General features: G+C 40.2%; 1 protein-coding gene across 2 annotated transcripts in view; it reads right to left on the bottom strand.

Annotated features, from left to right (window-relative positions):
• The window catches only part of AFAP1 (actin filament associated protein 1), a gene marked incomplete at both ends in the record, with an annotated part of 58,471 nt that extends 48,465 nt beyond the window's left edge, over window positions 1-10,006 (bottom strand). For both annotated transcript variants that reach the window (XM_084266817.1, XM_084266818.1), the window contains 2 exons: window positions 4,336-4,433; window positions 9,880-10,006. In XM_084266817.1, coding sequence (XP_084122943.1) covers window positions 4,336-4,433; window positions 9,880-10,006 — 225 coding nt within the window. The remainder of the gene's footprint in view (window positions 1-4,335; window positions 4,434-9,879) is intronic.
• Between the last annotated feature and the right edge of the window lie 7,215 nt (window positions 10,007-17,221).

The following is a 17,221-nucleotide window of genomic DNA, read 5'->3' as shown; positions in this document are numbered from 1 at the left end:
GACTGCACAGCGCACTGAAATCACCGACTGTCAGATGTAATACGACATCCAAGTGCTTGGAGGTTAGAGGTATTCTGTCACTGTCATGCTGTGGATAATTCATGCCAGTAATCCTCACACTCATCTGCAGGACACACCAGATCTTATTCTATTGCCTCAGTGCAAAATGTACTTCAGGGGCAACCTGGTGATAGAGCAATGATGGGATCCCAAGTGTTAAAACACCAGCAGCACTGTGAGAGTCACATGGGGCATTGCCTCTATTATTTCTCCAAACCCATCACCAAGCACTGCTTCTTGCCTGTCAAGCATAGGGAAATATCAAAGGGTGGCTGCAGATATAGAGATGGAGAAAGCAGGATAAAAACCAGAAAGCCTTCACAGTAGGCAGGTTCAAGATGGGTGAACCTTGATGATACTTACACATCCCTTCCAACTCAGTATGTTCTATGATTCTACCAACCAAGATGACTTACTTCAGACGTGGTGATCTCCTCCTCCACTGCTGACCCAGGCAAAGCCTCCCCAGCTGCTGGCACTGTATTCAAGCTAGCAAGGGCACATGGAGGCACCCAGGCAAGTGGTGTTTCAGTTCTGCAGGACTCTCAGTTGTCCTTAAGTTCACATCTTTTACCTGCAGCTTTTACTTAGCCAGCCATCTGAAGGAGTTGTGTGCACAAGCTACAGCAAGCATTTGTGCTTTCTACAACTGACAGAAAGTTTGCTAGTCCAAATGTAGGCAAAGGAATGTACACAGAAAAAGAGAGTAACTAAGAGAGTAACTAAGAGATTCACATTATTCAATTATATGCAAGGTCCAACTTTGTCCCTTGATTTTAAGACCCAGTCCAAAGCCCACTGAGTCCAGGAAAACTCTCTGGGCTTTAATGTGTTTAATAACTGGAGACTTCATTTAAACTATTAACAGCATGCCTCTCAATGAAATGAATTTTATACTCTTTGCTCATGGGCTGATGAATAACAAAACTGATACAAGATCTGGCCTGAGCAAATATGCAGGTCTATTTACAGATTTACAAAGGAAACCTTGCACAGCACCTGCCCACACATAATTCTGGCTCCTGGCACTACTTTAAGGAGTATTGAATTCCTTCCCACCCACATATCTTTACATAAGTTAAAGCTTAAACATCAATTCAGACTAAACAGTTTTGAATACAGAATCCCTTGAGTGCCATGAAAAGAAACGGTGGTGTAAATGAAACTTTAATTTCCATCATGCTCAATAACTGATGTGTTAAAATCATAGATTTTAAAGCAGTGCATAGTTTGTTTAAAGCTAGTGATTCCCACTCCCAGTAAATTCCTGTGCTCCAGCAGCACATTGTGTTGCCCCACTGGAGGCTGAGACCACCTCTAGACATTATTCAGCAAGTGGAAAAGGTTCCTGTCCCAATGGCTGACAAAAGGATGTGCCATACAACATGACTTTCACCTTGCCATGTGAGGAAGGGCAACCTAGAGCAGAATTTCCCAGCCTCTGGTGGGCAGAGGGGATTTCTTCCACTTTTCTGGGAAAGCCAGGAAAGTGACAGGAAAGGTATCTCAGTACTTGTGTCACTGAACAACATAATTGTGTACACACTGGCATCATCAGCTACAAATCTTTAGGAGTCCATGGATTCAGGGTAAGTGGAAAATCACCCTGCAGGAACATTAATGGAAGGGAAGATGAGACTTGAGTTTCTATCACTGATGTCCATCCTGGTGCAAAAAGCAAGGTAATATGACAGTCTCTGATCATATCTAATAATAATGAGGGGCTAACAAAGTCTTCTAACAGAGAAAGGTTTCCAGAAAACAATTAATCATCAATTCCACTGGTTCAACATGACTTCAAGAGAAGCTTTTGAAGTCAGACTGGGGTTTTAACTTGTCCTGGTGTTCAAAGGTCAAGAAGCTGATGGTTTGTCCTTCCCTTCTGACTCCACCTGGTCTTTTCCAGGATGACAGCAGTCTGTCATCTTTTTCACAAATTATGATGTGCTACCATCTTGAAAGTGCCACTTGTAACCTATATTTGGGTAACACGAGACACAGAGGCCAGGGACACTTCCTGGCAGGTCTCAAAGTGGCACCAAGCACCAGAAAGGGAGTCTCGGACCACTCCTGCCCAACAGCAGCAACAGAACCGCAAACAAATTGGCAAAGATCAGCTTCCATCACTCTTGGAAAAACACAGCTCAGCTTGGTGACTTCACCAAAGATGAAAAAAGTGTCCACAGCATGACAGGCAGGTCAGAGGGGAGGGCTGTGTCCAAATGCTGCTTGGCCAGTCTCAACATGGGAAGAAGGCACTCCGGGCCAGCCAGCTCTACCAACTCCCACAGTAAATTCCCACTGAATCTCAGAGAAATATTTTTGTTCCTCCAAAATCTACACTGAACTACTGTAAAAACCAGTGCTGACCTCCTGGACCTAATTCATGCTTCACACCATTTCACTCACTGCAGCTTTACTGACTTCATGGGAACTTACACATTAGTACAGGAGAAAGGAAAAGTAGGTCACTTGTCTTTAGAAAAACAAGTTGAATCTTCAGAGCCAATTTATTAAACTGAACCTACATAAATATGAAAGAACAAGGATCTCAATTGGCCTCAGTTTATGATGCTAGCACCTGAAGCCTTACATTTCAAAGGCGTGTGCATTTTACATAATTTCTCTGCCTCTCATCAACCCCTTCCCCTGTAATTTATAATATATGCATCCTAAATTAAAGAAAAATAATCATTTTCAGGCACTGTTAACCATCAAATGGATTATCCAGGTTTCACTGCATATTAATAAGATCAGTTTTGCATCCATTCAAATCTTGTGTAATTATTTTATAGCATCCTTTTTGGTTGAATTTTTCTACAGTATATATACCAATCCTGGATATGAATGTTTCTAGCATAAGCACTCCAGGACTTTCTATGATCCCAGCATATCTCATTACATTAGGTAGAATTTAAATTTAAAAAAAAAAACCCAATAAGCTTGTTCAGGTCACAAACAAAAAGATTGGCAGTGCTTAGGTGGAAACTATGATTAAAGTATTCTACTTGAATTCTGCTGCTTGGTTGGTTGCTTTCCTTACTTATTTTCTTCTGTGGTACCTAGCATTATTCACCATCCAATAAAGGTCATTATGAAAGGCTGCCTAAGAATTTGACCTGATAAATTAGTTCTGTTCCTAAGATGCTACTAGCTTATGTATCCCTTAAACACAGTAACAGGGTAACACACTAAAATGAAGCAGCAGGTCAGTAACCCAGTCGCTCTGTCCTCATGAGGTGCATCAGTATTTCCTGCCTCAGCCAACGAATGTGGGTCTCCACAGATCATCCTTATCATCTTGGACAATTGTTTTCACAAATGAATACAAAGATGGATAATTTATCACTATTAGGGCTCAGACTGCATTCACCTTTTGACAGGCTAAACCATGGTTTGATTATGCCTCTCTATTTAAAAGAAAAAGGTTGACATTTTTTTCTTCAAATCTATTGCAATGCCAGTAACAGAAGAGAATTAAAACTTGTTTATAGCTTATTCTGTTACAAGGCAGCTGCTCCCAACTGGAGGAATCGAATTCCAGTCCTCAAACAGTATTTTTTCTATAAACATCACTGAGAACACACACTTCTACTTGTTCTGCACAGAAGGGCACTAAAGACTTTTCTTAAAAAAAAAAAAGGCGCATTCTTCCATCATTTTAAAACTCTGTACTTTCTTTTTTGGTTCATTGGAATGGTTTGCCCAGGGAGGTGGTGGAGTCACCATCCCTTGGGGTGTTTAAGGAAAGGTTGGATGAGGTACTTAGGAACACAGTTTATTAAGTAATATAGGTGGTAGGGGGACAGTTGGACTAGATGATCTTGGAGGCCTTTTCCAACCTAAATGATTCTATGATTTTTCAGCTACAAAGACAGAATCATCTCATAACACTTGCTCTAGGGAAAGCCAATCTTTAACATAGAAAGAAACTGGCTGGGACCTGTGGGCTTGGCCAGGCCAACCTCCAGCATGAAGCAGGTCAACCTTTAAAGTTAAGATCGAGTTGCTCAGGCTTTTGCCACTTGAATTTTGAAAATCACCAAAGATTTCACAGCCTTTGCTGGTGACCTGTTCCCTGGCTTGTATTGCTACAGGGAATACTTTGCCTTCTCTTCTGCAATTTGAACCCAATTCCATCAACCAGAGCAGAGCTGAGAGGAATAATCATTTCCCTGGACCTGCAGGCTCCTTCCCCTTGCAAACATTTCTGTTACTGCTTATCACAAATATATTCTCTCTTATATGTATTTATATATTTAAAGTAACACTCACCAGCCACTGCTGAGGTATTTCTGGCAGAGGCATTTGGGGAGGTGCCGGCAAACTGTTGGCAACTTCTTGCTTCTGTACATGTTCTTTTATGTCAAAACCTGTTGAAGAGCAACAGACATAACTTAACATTTTGGTGGATGCAAACAGGACATTTTTTCCACACATGGACTCCAAGTCTGACTGTGACACACGAAGCTGCTCACAGCTACCTCCCAAGAGAAGTTACTGAGGCAGGACTGGAAGAATGCTGGGAATTCAGGAATTTAATCAAGCAGAACAAACACATACTTACTCTATATGACAATGACATATATGCTATTTGGATCAACAAATACCAGACATACTAAAAACTTACAGGAAATCATTCTGAGCTGCCTATTCATCTGGAACTGAAAGACTTAAACAGCTCAAATCCAAGCACGTTGTTGGGTGTCTACCATACAGATAAAAACATATGGGGGGAAGATCCAACACTTGTGAACATCACAATGGCACTATACAGTGCATAAGCCACAGTCAGCCTGTGAGCAGTATGTGGCTGGCTGCCTTTTACCAGCAGTAAAACAGTTGCTCCCAAGTCACATTTTGAGTAGGCAAGGCAACCATGCAGGAATCAGTCCAAAACAACCTTTTGTGCCAGAAGAATGAGGAAGAGGGCAGAAGAGACCACGCTTCTCTACCTGTCCTGCAGCACTGGTGACAACTATTAAGCAAACACTATGGCATCCATGTTCCCTGGACTCCCTGCTGCCATCACCATCTGATCATGGAACTGCTGTGTGAGTCTGGACAAGTCCTGGGAGATGCAGGATGCTACAATACCCCAACCTAGAGGACACTGCTGCTGGGAGGACATTGCCCTAACTTGCTCACCATTAACAGAATGGCACACTGATCATGTTTTGTCACCATTTCCTTATTATTTTTTTCTCTCTCTTATTTTTAATAATCCCATAGTTTTCCAGGTGAATTTGTATAGACAAGAGAAGCTGAATGTAAAAGCTGCACTGACAGTCCTTTCTATCACTATTGGATCTCCCTCACAGTGAAAAAGAGGAATGACCCAATCCTTTTGAGTTTTTGGCACAATAATTTAAATCCCAGTTGAACTCACTTCACAGGAACATGATATCGTTTATTTTTCTAAATATCAAAAGGGAAATTAGGGTGCATCTCCTCCATGTCCTGGCAAAAATTCAGTCAATTGATTGTACCCTGCTTACCCCTAAACTGAATTTAGCTCCTAGTGTTTAGTTTAGCTTTTAAAATACATATTTACATAGTCAAATGGATGTCTTTTGGTCAAGATCATATAATTCTCAAAAATGTAATCAATGATGAAATGTTTCTTGTCATAATAACCCAGTCCCCACTGGCTGTGAAGTCATGGACTGAAAAACAACACTGACAAAATAAACTGGCTCTGAGGGCCACAGATTCTTCTTTCTTCCTTCAAATCAAGAGGGGGATTAGTCTTGGGAAACTTTCCAATTATTTTTTTGTTCAGTATAACTTTCACTTGTTCCTCTTCATGGAGGATGAATCCATATTATGACTGCTGTCCATATCCCTGTCTCCCACACTTTCCATAACAACAAAAACTCAAATATCATAGAATCATAGAATCTCCTGACTTGGAAGGGACCCATAAGGATCATCGAGTCCAACTCCTGGCTCCACAGAGGGCCAGCTAAGTCAGAGTATGGCACTGAGGGCATCGTCCAGATGCTTCTTGAACTCAGCCCAGCTCAGGGCTGTGACCCCTTCCCTGGGGAGCCTGTGCCAGCAATTATGATGGGCTTTTTGCAGCAGAAAGAAAAGTATTTGAAGTGAATTCTATTGAGTCTGTAAAACTGTTTTTTCCGCAGTTTTAAACTGTGTTTAAGAAAACCTGTTCTAGCATTTACTTTCATCTACCAAATCACACAGCACAGTCAGCATTGCAGGTTTTAAGCATCAGTTCTCTTTAAGGAAACCAGGCAATGTTGACAGTCGTATTAAATGACTAAATCCACCAACAGTTCTTACTCCAAAATAAACTGTTTGTGTCTTCGTTTTTTAGAAGACCTTCTGAGTTGCAGAAGGAAATGACAATGTTCAGACCTACAATCCACTGAGCATGCCAAGGCTCAGGAAGAAAAATAAAGTTCATCGTTTTGCCAGCTACTTCTGAGTAAGCACTGGTTTGATGTGGGGCAGGTGGCTATAACCTGAAGAAGACATCTGCCCAGGCCAGTTCTCTCTGCTTGAAGGATATCAAACAAAGCAAACAGTGTGCACTGGGGAGAGGTAACAAAACAAGGCTAAAGATTTTCAAAGAATTCCCTAAATAAGAATTTTCTGAGTTTACAGTGTTTTACTAAAAGCCAAACAGCTTATTACAACAATTTCCACACCTTTACAAAGAAAAACACAATTGTCCATTTCCAGATGTTCTAAAGAACCCAGCCAGTTCCCAGTCACACAGATCCTTCATTACTGTTCCCTGTTGATCTCAAATGGCTTGCTCCAGCCATAGAAATATCCTGTTGGATTCACACAGTTGATTTTTGCAAATGCATATAAAGAGTTTGAACTCAGCATAGTCCTCAGGCCTCTTAAACTGTGCCAGCGACCCAAGAGCTCTTGTGGAGTTATGTGGGTGGAGTAAAACAACATTTTGGAAAACAGACTCTGAATGATGGTTCAGCTTAGTTACAGAGTACTGTGGGTTTATGCTTTTAATTTTAATGAAGAGATGAATAGTTTCAAAGGGCTGGGAGTACTGAATGTTATAACTGATAAAAAAAAAAAGCAGTAGGGCCAGCTCCAGTAAAGTACATGACTCCCCAGGTAGTTTCACAAACACTTGAAGCCAGCACAGGATGGCAGAGCTCCCAGGGAGGCAGCTCCTCTCCTTCCCTGCCTTGTTCCTGCCCCTGCACCAACCTCTCTTGCATGCCATTGTAAGCATGTGTGTGGGCTCAGGTTGAACCAGACCAGGGAAGTGACACTGGTTAGGGTAAACCAGAAAAAAAATAGCAAATAATGCTTGTGTTTGCAGAAAGGAAGATGCAATGCATGATGAGCAAGAATGAGTAGCTTAAGAGCAACAGGATGCTTTTTTAGAGGCCATGCTGGCTTAAACTCTATTCAAAATGCAGTTCCATAGAGTTTATAGATGTATAAGGCAGAGTCCTGTGACCTCTTAAGTGAACTATGGGAATTAATTCTTGTTTGAAAAGGTAGAAAACTATGGCCCTTGGTCTTTTTACCCTTGGCCAAATTTATAGACATAAACATGCCTGGAAAGTTTCTCTCATCTGGAGAAATTCCTATCTACCTGGTTAAAATATGTCATCCCTTAAAACCAGAGAGGAGGGTAACAATGCATGTGGCAGCAAAGATGCAAGAGTTACTGATGTGTTAGAAACCACAGAAGTGCCTGAGTATGGTCATATAGGAATTTGGGCTTCTCACCAAAAAAATATGTGGCAGGATCAATAGCCCAACACACATGGCATGGGAAACAAACAGGAGGAGCTGGAAGCCATTGTGTAAAGGGAAAACTGACACAGTAGACATCAGCCTGTTAGAAGCAGACCATCGTGCAGCACATATAGGACAAACATGTGATGGGGCCCAGTCAGCGCGGGATTATGAAAGGCAGGTCCTGCTTGACTGACCTGATCTCCTTTCTATGGCAAGGTGGATGAGGGAAGGGCTGTGAATGCTGCCTATCTGGACTTTAGTAAAGCTTTGGACACTGTTTGCCACAACATTCTCCTGGAGAAACTGGCTGTGTGTGGTTTGGGCGGGTGTAAGCTTTGCTGGGTAAAAAACTGGCTGGACGGCCAGGCCCAAAGGGTTGTGGTGGTTGGAGTTACATCCAGTTGGCAGCTGGTCACAAGTGGTGTTCTCTGGAGCTCAGTACTGGGGCTGGTTCTCTTTAATATCCTTATCAATGATCTGGATGAGGAGACAGACTTCAGTAAGTTTGCAGATGACACCAAGATGGGCGGTAGGGTTGATCTGCTTGAGGGTAGGAAGGCTCTACAGAGGGATCTGGACAGGCTGGATTGATGGACCCAAGGACAATTATATGAGGTTTACAAGGCTCAGTGCCGGGTCCTGCACTTGGGTCACAACCACCACAGGCAACACTACAGTTAAATGAGTTCCAGGGTCTAGAAACACACTCAGCACTGTTTAATTTACTAGTAGAGATGTAGCTTTTGTGTCCTGAAATGCCACCCACAGCCCTAGAAAGGATACGACAGCCCTTCCCTGTGTTTACAGAGTTGGCAACAGGATGTTGTCCAACTTCTTAAGGAAGTCAAATGTTCTCCTTAATAAATCTAGCTGAAAAGACTACAAGAACATGCAGAGTCAGATCCGCATTGTTCAAGTTATTTTGAATTTCTGTAGACTAGATCTGTTTCTAAACATAACAAACTACAGGTTGTCACCTACAGATTTTGGTTTTGTGGAGTTTGGTGTATTCTGATAAGCTTTTGGAGCATGTAGCCTTCTCCCACCATATGTGAAATTGAAACCTGCCTCCTTCTCTCAGGTCTTTAAGAATGTCAAAATGGAAAGGAAGACAATCATTATTTTCAAGTTCACCTCCTTGGATTTGAATCCAATGGCAAAAAATTACTTCTTTACTGAAGGGGGGAAAGTGCATTAAATAAGGTCACATTATTTTAGCACTGAAGACACAAATCATGAGAAATGTGGCATTTTTCTTCAACATACCCTTGTATTTTTAAAAAATCTAATTACTCAGGGTTTACACTGACACTATTACTGTCAAATGTAGGAAAGGCAGGGGTCTTGTAGTCTAGGTGACACTTCATACAGAAAGGTGCTGCCAGGAAATGTAAGAGTACTCTTAGAAAAAACAGTGAGGAGTATTCTTCATATAAGCTCTGTAGAAAGTTTGCTGTACATGGTGAATCATTTATATTGCATTTAGTTCCATAATCTTGATGGAGGCAAGAGTGATTGTGCCATCAAAATGGTTTTAGGAAGAAAAGGGGGAAAAGAGTATTATGCTAATTACAAAATGCAAACCAAACATGCTGCCAGCCATCTCCTGGCACTGACACTTCTGTACCAGCCATGTACCAACTCAGCACCAAGTGTTTTTGCAGATTTGGGTCATTTGGTAGATACTGAATGCAGCACTCATGCATCTATCAAATGGTGCTGTGGCCAGCACTCCCTGACACAGTATTACTTTTCCATCAAAACTCATAAATAGCATTTCTGCCACACATAAAATGAAGTAACCACTTACAAGAACTGAAACATCCTATCATCGAGCACATAGTTTTGTGGCTACATTTACCCATGTGCACTCAAGATACATCCAGTATGCCTCCTGCTGTATTTCAGTGCTGAACACAATGGAAAACATTCAGGAAAGTCACACTTTGGCTTCACCCTGTCTTTCTGCCTTGCTTCAATTTAGGGTTTGTCTTTAGCCCTTGAAGCTATTTCACTGAGCACAGACTTATTTTGTGCATTCTGCAAGCGAGAAAACCCACCCTTGACACTGACCTTTTGATGACTGTATCCTCAGGAGAATGTTAGTTATTACTGCCTTCTTCTCCCTGACAGTGGAAGTTAGATATTCATGGTCCAGCAGTTCAAGAAACAGGCGCAGCTCAACTATTAACTCTTCCATGGCTGAAAGACACACACAAAGAAAAATGTTAATTACCTTTTCTAAAACATCCCCTTGGAAATTCTCATTTATTTGCATTCCTAGTCATTTTCTAGCATGTCTTTAAAACGCACGGTTCTCTGCTGGAAACACACTGCATTCATCATAAAACCAAGAGATTAGTCCATAAGTGAGGACTACTGGCACTTTTAGCAGTTACCTCAAAATCGATGCAGAAGGGACAGTTCATTTCACATCCCACATCATCAAGCCAGCACTAGACAAAAGTAAGTGCAGCAGCAGTGCCCATCTGCTTTTCTAGCAGTGCCAGTCTGGTTCCTCCCCAGGAAACAAACAATTGTTAGAAACAAACAATTTCTAACTGCAGAACAAAACTGATAAAATTTCTAGAGAAATCGATGTTTTATATAAATATTTCGGCAAAGTCTCTCCCTCATCTTATTTCTTCTGCTTGTTGTGGGGAAAAAAAAAAAAGAGCAGGTATTCCTTTTTTACAGTGATCAGTCCTTCTTATAGCTTCCAAAGACAAACTTCCCACATACCACATCATTTCTTATTTCTCCAAGATTTCTAATGCACTTCATATTTCGTCCTATTTCTACTACTCCAGCTCTCAAGGCTTTCCAATTCTCTCTATAAAAAATGGCATTCCTTTTTTGTATTCATACTGTTTCTCAGTTTTTATATGAACAAGCTTCATAAGCACATTTCTACTTTCTTCTTTCCAAACTACCTCTAAACTCCTCCACTGTCTTTATAACTGCAGTAGCTGAGACCATCCGTATAAACACATTTGTTACAGCCTAATCATGTGCTATGCATTCAGCAGGTTTATGAGAAGTCCAGATGAGGTTTCACACCTCATATTCCTGTTCAGTTCTCTCATATCTCTGAGATTCTCTGGTCCTTTCCCCTAAGCGGGTTTGCTATTTTAAGTTTCATCTTGCATAGAATAGCAGCCATTTCCATACTGTCTGTATCTGATGACATTATCCTCATTAAAAGATGAGAAGAAACATGCATTTCATTTCAGGGCTACACCTAGGATTAACCTCAGTGCTATTCTCATTCCAATATGCCTCTACATAAATTTTTCTCTACATATTCACAGTTGGTTTTATATGTCCTTTAAAGGCCTAACAGGGCGCCCACTGCTAACCCTCTTCAGACCTCTAAAAAATACATTCTTTGCTGCTTAATCCCTTACCAGCTCTCCCCTACTCCTAAAACCTTTTCTGATATGGTTGTTTACCCAAGTGAACCTGGAATCCTTTTTTCTATTTCTGAGAAGATGTCTGGATGTTTAATCAAGCCTTGATCTAGATGTATTTGTTTGATCGGACACTTGAACACAGCACCACACAGGGAAACTGCAGCCATCAGCTATGGTCCTAAAGGGGCTCTTGGACCCTTCTTGTCTCCAGCAAATGCAGATTTTGCCGTTTATTTGCAGACCATACCTGCCAGTAAACTCAGGCTACTCTAGCAAGAAGCTGTCTAGCAGCCCATCAGAACACATTATGGAACAACACCACACAAGCAGCAGTAGGTGATCACAAGATTCAATGAGAAAAAAGAAAGAGGACCTATGAATTAAATAATAGAATTCCTAAATAATCAGCTCATAGTTATTTTAGAAGTGATACACTTGAGAAATGAGATGTATATTCCATTAAAAGTACAGCGTTTAAATAAGCTTCTAATATAACATGTATTACTACTGTTCTTATGAGCTTTAATTATGGAATATACTATTCTTTTAATATTTCTTTATTAAAATACATGCATTTCAAAAGCTATCACAGTACAAAAACCTTCTATTTTTCAAGTAGTTCTGCATCTGTATGAATAACTGGCAGTAATTGTGCATATTACTATACTTAAATTTTGTTGCAGTGGTGTGTTTTCTGCATTCTTTAAGGCAAGGGACTGGAAATAAGGCGAAAGTGAAATCTCCCTTGTCCCTTTCACCAGTGAATACCCTGTGCCACAGTAACCCCATTTCTTTGCAGAGAACCTTCACTTCTGGGAAGGAAGAGAAAGAAGTATGAAAAAAGCCAATAGCATTGGGAAGTACATTTTTTCAGTTATTAAAAATGCTAAGATCCCTGTGCTCAGGAGCTTACCATCTAATGTGGACAGAGAGATTGCAAAATGAGAAATGGAAACAGACCAAGAAAGAGATATGAGGCAAAGAGACAGGGAAACAAGAGAAGAGGAGATAGGAAATCACTGCTGGAGAGACTCCTGGGGGCTGGCATCAGCCCAAATCTCTCCTGAGGCCTCATCACATAACCATGTGGCCGCCTCCTCCTCCATGTCTCTGGAAGAAATCTGCATTGCAATCACAGGTAACCACAGCCCGCTGACCTACGCTGACCAAACCACCAAAGTTACTGGAAACAGTTTAACTGCACCCAGCAGAGGATTTATTAAAAAACAAAAAATAAATAGAAAAAGCCTCGGTTAGGAATGATAGAGGATGACAAGATGAAGCTCATACCAGTGAGACTATCCTTAAAGAATCTCGAAACCACTGCCTTAGTAACACATTCACCATAACCACACTTATATTTGGCCTGGTGTCCAGCATTGTTTTTCAAGTATCTAATAGTGCATCATGAAGAAATACAGAGCATAAGACAACTCGTTCCTTCTGCCTTTTTAAGCTCACAGGTATATGACACTAAACTTCAAGCAAGCAGTCATAAAAGCTAGTTTGAAAAGCTATTATGACCACTGAACAAAATTGTTAGCAACTGTAGGGCGATGGTAAGCATATGTATTTAGACATTGCTTCTCTAGTTTTTCTATTAGGATTAAATTAGGATTGTATTTTCTTTTGTGGGAGTCAATAGCATCGCAACCATCAGAGTATGAAGGAAGTAATTAGGAAGTAAGTTCTGAATTTCACTTTATATATATATATATACACACACAATGATGTCAAACATCCAAAAAGACAGAAGGAAAACACTGTTCCTAGCCAGTAAGAAACACTCTTTCCACATATCTTAAAAAACACATTTTTCTTTCTTACTAATTTTGCTTCTTAAACGGAGGCCAGAAATACTGTCATGGAGTGCATTTAAAGTATTTAATATAAGGAACTGAAAACACTTTTTTCTAAGATGGCTACAACTAAACTTGTCTGTACTTGGGAAAAAAACAAGCTTGCCTGTTGTCAAACCTTGACTTATTTTCTGGATTAAAGAATCTTCTATCCTCCTTCTTAGAAATGTACTGATGTGCTCACAAAAAGTAATGGAAGTGAATAATAGAAAATCCACATAATGCATATTTTCAGCAAGCAATCATTAGTTTTGAAATGGAGACTAAAAATGAAAGGGTGATGCATGTCCCATAGAAAAACATACTCCTCCAGTGAGAGATTACCCTTGGAAATCTGACATCACCACAAAATAAGAATAATAATCAGAAGGCTCTCAAAAAGGGACCAATTTATTTGAAAGTTTTGGCTGTATTCTCATTGCCAAAGGAATTACTCCTAAGTGGCAGGTGGTGAAAGACAGGGTGGAGCCCAGGGATGATAATCACAACAGTAAGCAGATTTTTAGCTTGACTGAGGAGCAAAATCACATTCCACATTAAATGATGAGAAGTCTATTCTATGCTCAATAGGAATTATAGGCCCCTAATGGGATGCTGCAATTGCAATGCACAAATAAAAAACAATGATGCATCCAGAAGGGTTTCCAGAACTAGGTCTCAAGAGTTTTAAAGTTTTTCAAATGACAGCACATAAAATCTATATACACAAGCCAGCACCGGAATACACCAAGGTAAAAATAATCAGCTGAAGGCAATTACATCACACTCTAGTTTTTGTTCCAAACCAGAACTAAAACCAACTGGGACTGAAAGAGCCTGATGATGATGCAGTTATCCCAAATCTACATTTATGAGCATGAGCCTATAACCATTTTTCAGATGAGCTTTCACATCAGAGTGATTAAAAAACTTCTTAGCAGCAGTGCTGTATCACACCCAGGATCATCACACTGGAAGAAAAGACAAGGATGAGCTCGCAAGAAGAATAGCCAGATTGGGTTTTGGTCACTCACAGCAACTGCAGTATTTCCTAACCTTGCCATACCACAAATGATCTGAAAGTGACCATCTACTGAAAAACCGTTAAAAGAGCAAAGACAGACAAACCCAGGAAGGAAGATGAGTATGTTTATGAGTTACAATACAAACCCCACACAAAGTAAACACACTTCCACGCTTGCATGTCTACCCTAAATGCATACATAGAAGTATGGCATTGTACAAAGCCGTCATACAAATGCAAATTAAAATTGAGCTTCAAATTTTTAGAAGATCCTCTTGATCAGAAATCACCTGATCTGACTTTCTGTATAGTACAGGCCAGAGACTTTATAATCTTGTATTTACCTAAAGCACATGTTCCAAGGAAAGCAAAAATTCTGTCAGCATTTTGAGCCCTGCTTTCATGGGGGTGGATCCCATTTAACTTCCCAAACCAAATCTGATTGCATTTATGGGTAATATTGATGCCAAACTTCAAGCTATATGTGAAAATCAGGCATTGAGAATAGGTCTGCTGCAATCCTACAATCCAATACGAGCATGCACATGGACACGCACACCACACAAGTGCTGCATTTGATAACCACTGGGAGGTTTCAAAGAGGCTGTCTCAGCCTCAACCTTGCCTTTATGATCACTTATTGCATGGTTACATTAAATGAAATACATCCCTAATCCTGCAATTGTTTTTATTCTCAAAAAAATGTTTATGTTGCAGTTCTGTCCTACATAAAAAGACATTCTCCTAACTTGTAAACCACAGTTTCAGTGCATCTATATTCTCACTTCTTAAAAACCTAAGCCTCCATATTCGGTGAGCAGGACAATACTTCAGTGCTGTCTTCATAAAAAAAACCCCAAAAGTCATAGCTGGAGATGGTTTGGCTGAATTATTAAAAATTCTTCTGTTTTAAAATCTGATGGAAGTCTAACAATAACCAAAAACCTCTTGAAACACCCAGACTTCTCCCACCCTACCAAACAAGCCTCAGTGGCACTTGGATACACAAGGGCCAATTGAGAATCCAGACCCATGATCTAGCTTTGTATCAAAACCAGGGTGTAAACTGCATGTTTATACCCATTTCTATTGCAATAGCATCACCATCCCTAGTTTTGGATGTCATCATTTGAATATGTTATTATAAAGCTCATAACAGAATACCACTGGGGAAACCATGCCCATAGTTTATAAAGACAGAAATATCAGAGACACTGTGAAGAATGTAGATCCACCAGGAGGCACAAATCTTTAAATGAGAAAGTAATACAAAAAAAAAAAATCACCTTGACTTTGCTTCCACTGAATGGTATCATGCAGTTACAAAAAATCCAGTAATTAATGAAAAGGCTCCTTTTGCAACTACATTATCATTATGAAGAGAAAGAATTTCCACAGAAATATACAAATATCTGGAAGAAGGCAGCAATATTATATTTAGCAGTGGGAACAAATTTTACTTTCTTCAATATGCTCCCAGAAAGTAAATGACATATTGGAAAACTCTATCCAAATCCTACCCACCACGCAATGAAAAGGCATGCTGTTTGAAGGACACAGAGTGAAAAGACAAGACTTTCCACTAGAAGAGTTTTCTCATGGTTGCTCTGGACCTTCTTTTCTTGCCTGGCCAGAACCAGGACACCTATTAATGACCCTATATTAGGTGTGATGAACTCCACCTGTTAAGTGTTTTACAAACCTGCTCGAGAAAGTAGAGGTGATGGTTTGGGACATTCATACTGCAGGAGAGAATGGTAAAAGTGTAGGAACAAGGAGTGAACCCTAAAATGCAGATGAAGCCCTAAAAATGAAGAATTTGCATGGCACAAGCAAAACACATGCAAAGATTGTCATCACAGCATTTTAACATAGAAATAATGATATGTGAGCCCCTCTAAAAACTCCTAACAATCACCTTTTGTTTAAAATTTGGAGCTCCCCAGGCTGTCACAAACTCTCTTTCCAGACAGCTTGGGGCAAGAGAGGCAAAACACAGCTACTAAAATCTCCTCCTGTCTCATGCATATTTATGATCAACCTCAATGAGTGTCAAGGGATCATTTCAGCCACAACCCACATGTATTCCTCTTTTCCTTTCTTCCTTCTGCTTCAGTTTTAAAGGAATTGGCTTTTACAAAACCAGTCCCCCAAAAAAGCTATCAGAGCTCCAAACCTTGCTGTTGCAATACTTGGGTGATAAAACAAGAGGTGGGAAAGCATTAAGGAATGTTTGTACAAGAAACAAGTTGCCAAAAATCCTACTCAATCAGCTACAGCCATGCAATGAGTGACAGCAATGCAGGAGTGCAAGCCATTAGCATAAGGTAGATGGATAAAGAGTTTATTTTTAAAAGTCCAGACCAGTGTTTAAGTACTGCCACAGGCTTTGGGGAGGAATGGCTCCTCTATGAATGTTCATAAACTCATAGGAAAAAAAAAGAAAAAGAAATTAAAAAGAAAGAGAAAGAAAAAGAAAGAAGATGAAAGAAAATAAGAAATAAGAAAACATACAAAAGGAAAAAGAAAAGAAAGAAGAAAAGAAACATGGTATTAAAGACATTTATTTTTATTGAAGAATTGAACTCCTGTTAGAAAATAAATATGCTGCTAACTAGCTACAGAAACAGACAGTGGACTTTATCAAGTTACTGAAGGCTCTCTCAAAAAATCTATTTTTCACATGAGATTTCTTTTGTTCCCAAAATAAATGCAACATACCTCAGAAAGCAAAAGAACATGGATTTCACTCCAACTTTACGTCCAGCAGCCTAGGTGAGAGCTTCACCCTACCGTCTCTCTGCTCACTGTGGGCATTCAGGTAGAATCATAGGGGTTGGAAGGGACCTCAAGAGATCATCAAGTGTTCTTCTCAAACACCCACTCCCCTACTACAGCACAAAATGGGAATTTCTTCCATTTAACCATCTCCAGCTGGATCAGCTGACATCATCTCGTCAGGGTAAGACATTTCAGGTTTTGCTCGTTGGCTCCCACATTAGCTCAACTCCTCCATTACTCCAAACCACAAGAGATAAGCAGCCACTACAGAATTAACAACTGGGCTCTGATTCCACAAAAGAAATGTGGTTTTCCCTCATGATGCAAAAAAGAGACAGAAAATCTGTGGTAGGAGGCGA

The sequence above is a fragment of the Gallinula chloropus genome, assembly GCF_964237585.1.
Source record: "Gallinula chloropus genome assembly, chromosome: 7".
Lineage (NCBI taxonomy): Eukaryota > Metazoa > Chordata > Aves > Gruiformes > Rallidae > Gallinula > Gallinula chloropus.
This window is presented reverse-complemented; position numbering and strand designations above follow the sequence as displayed.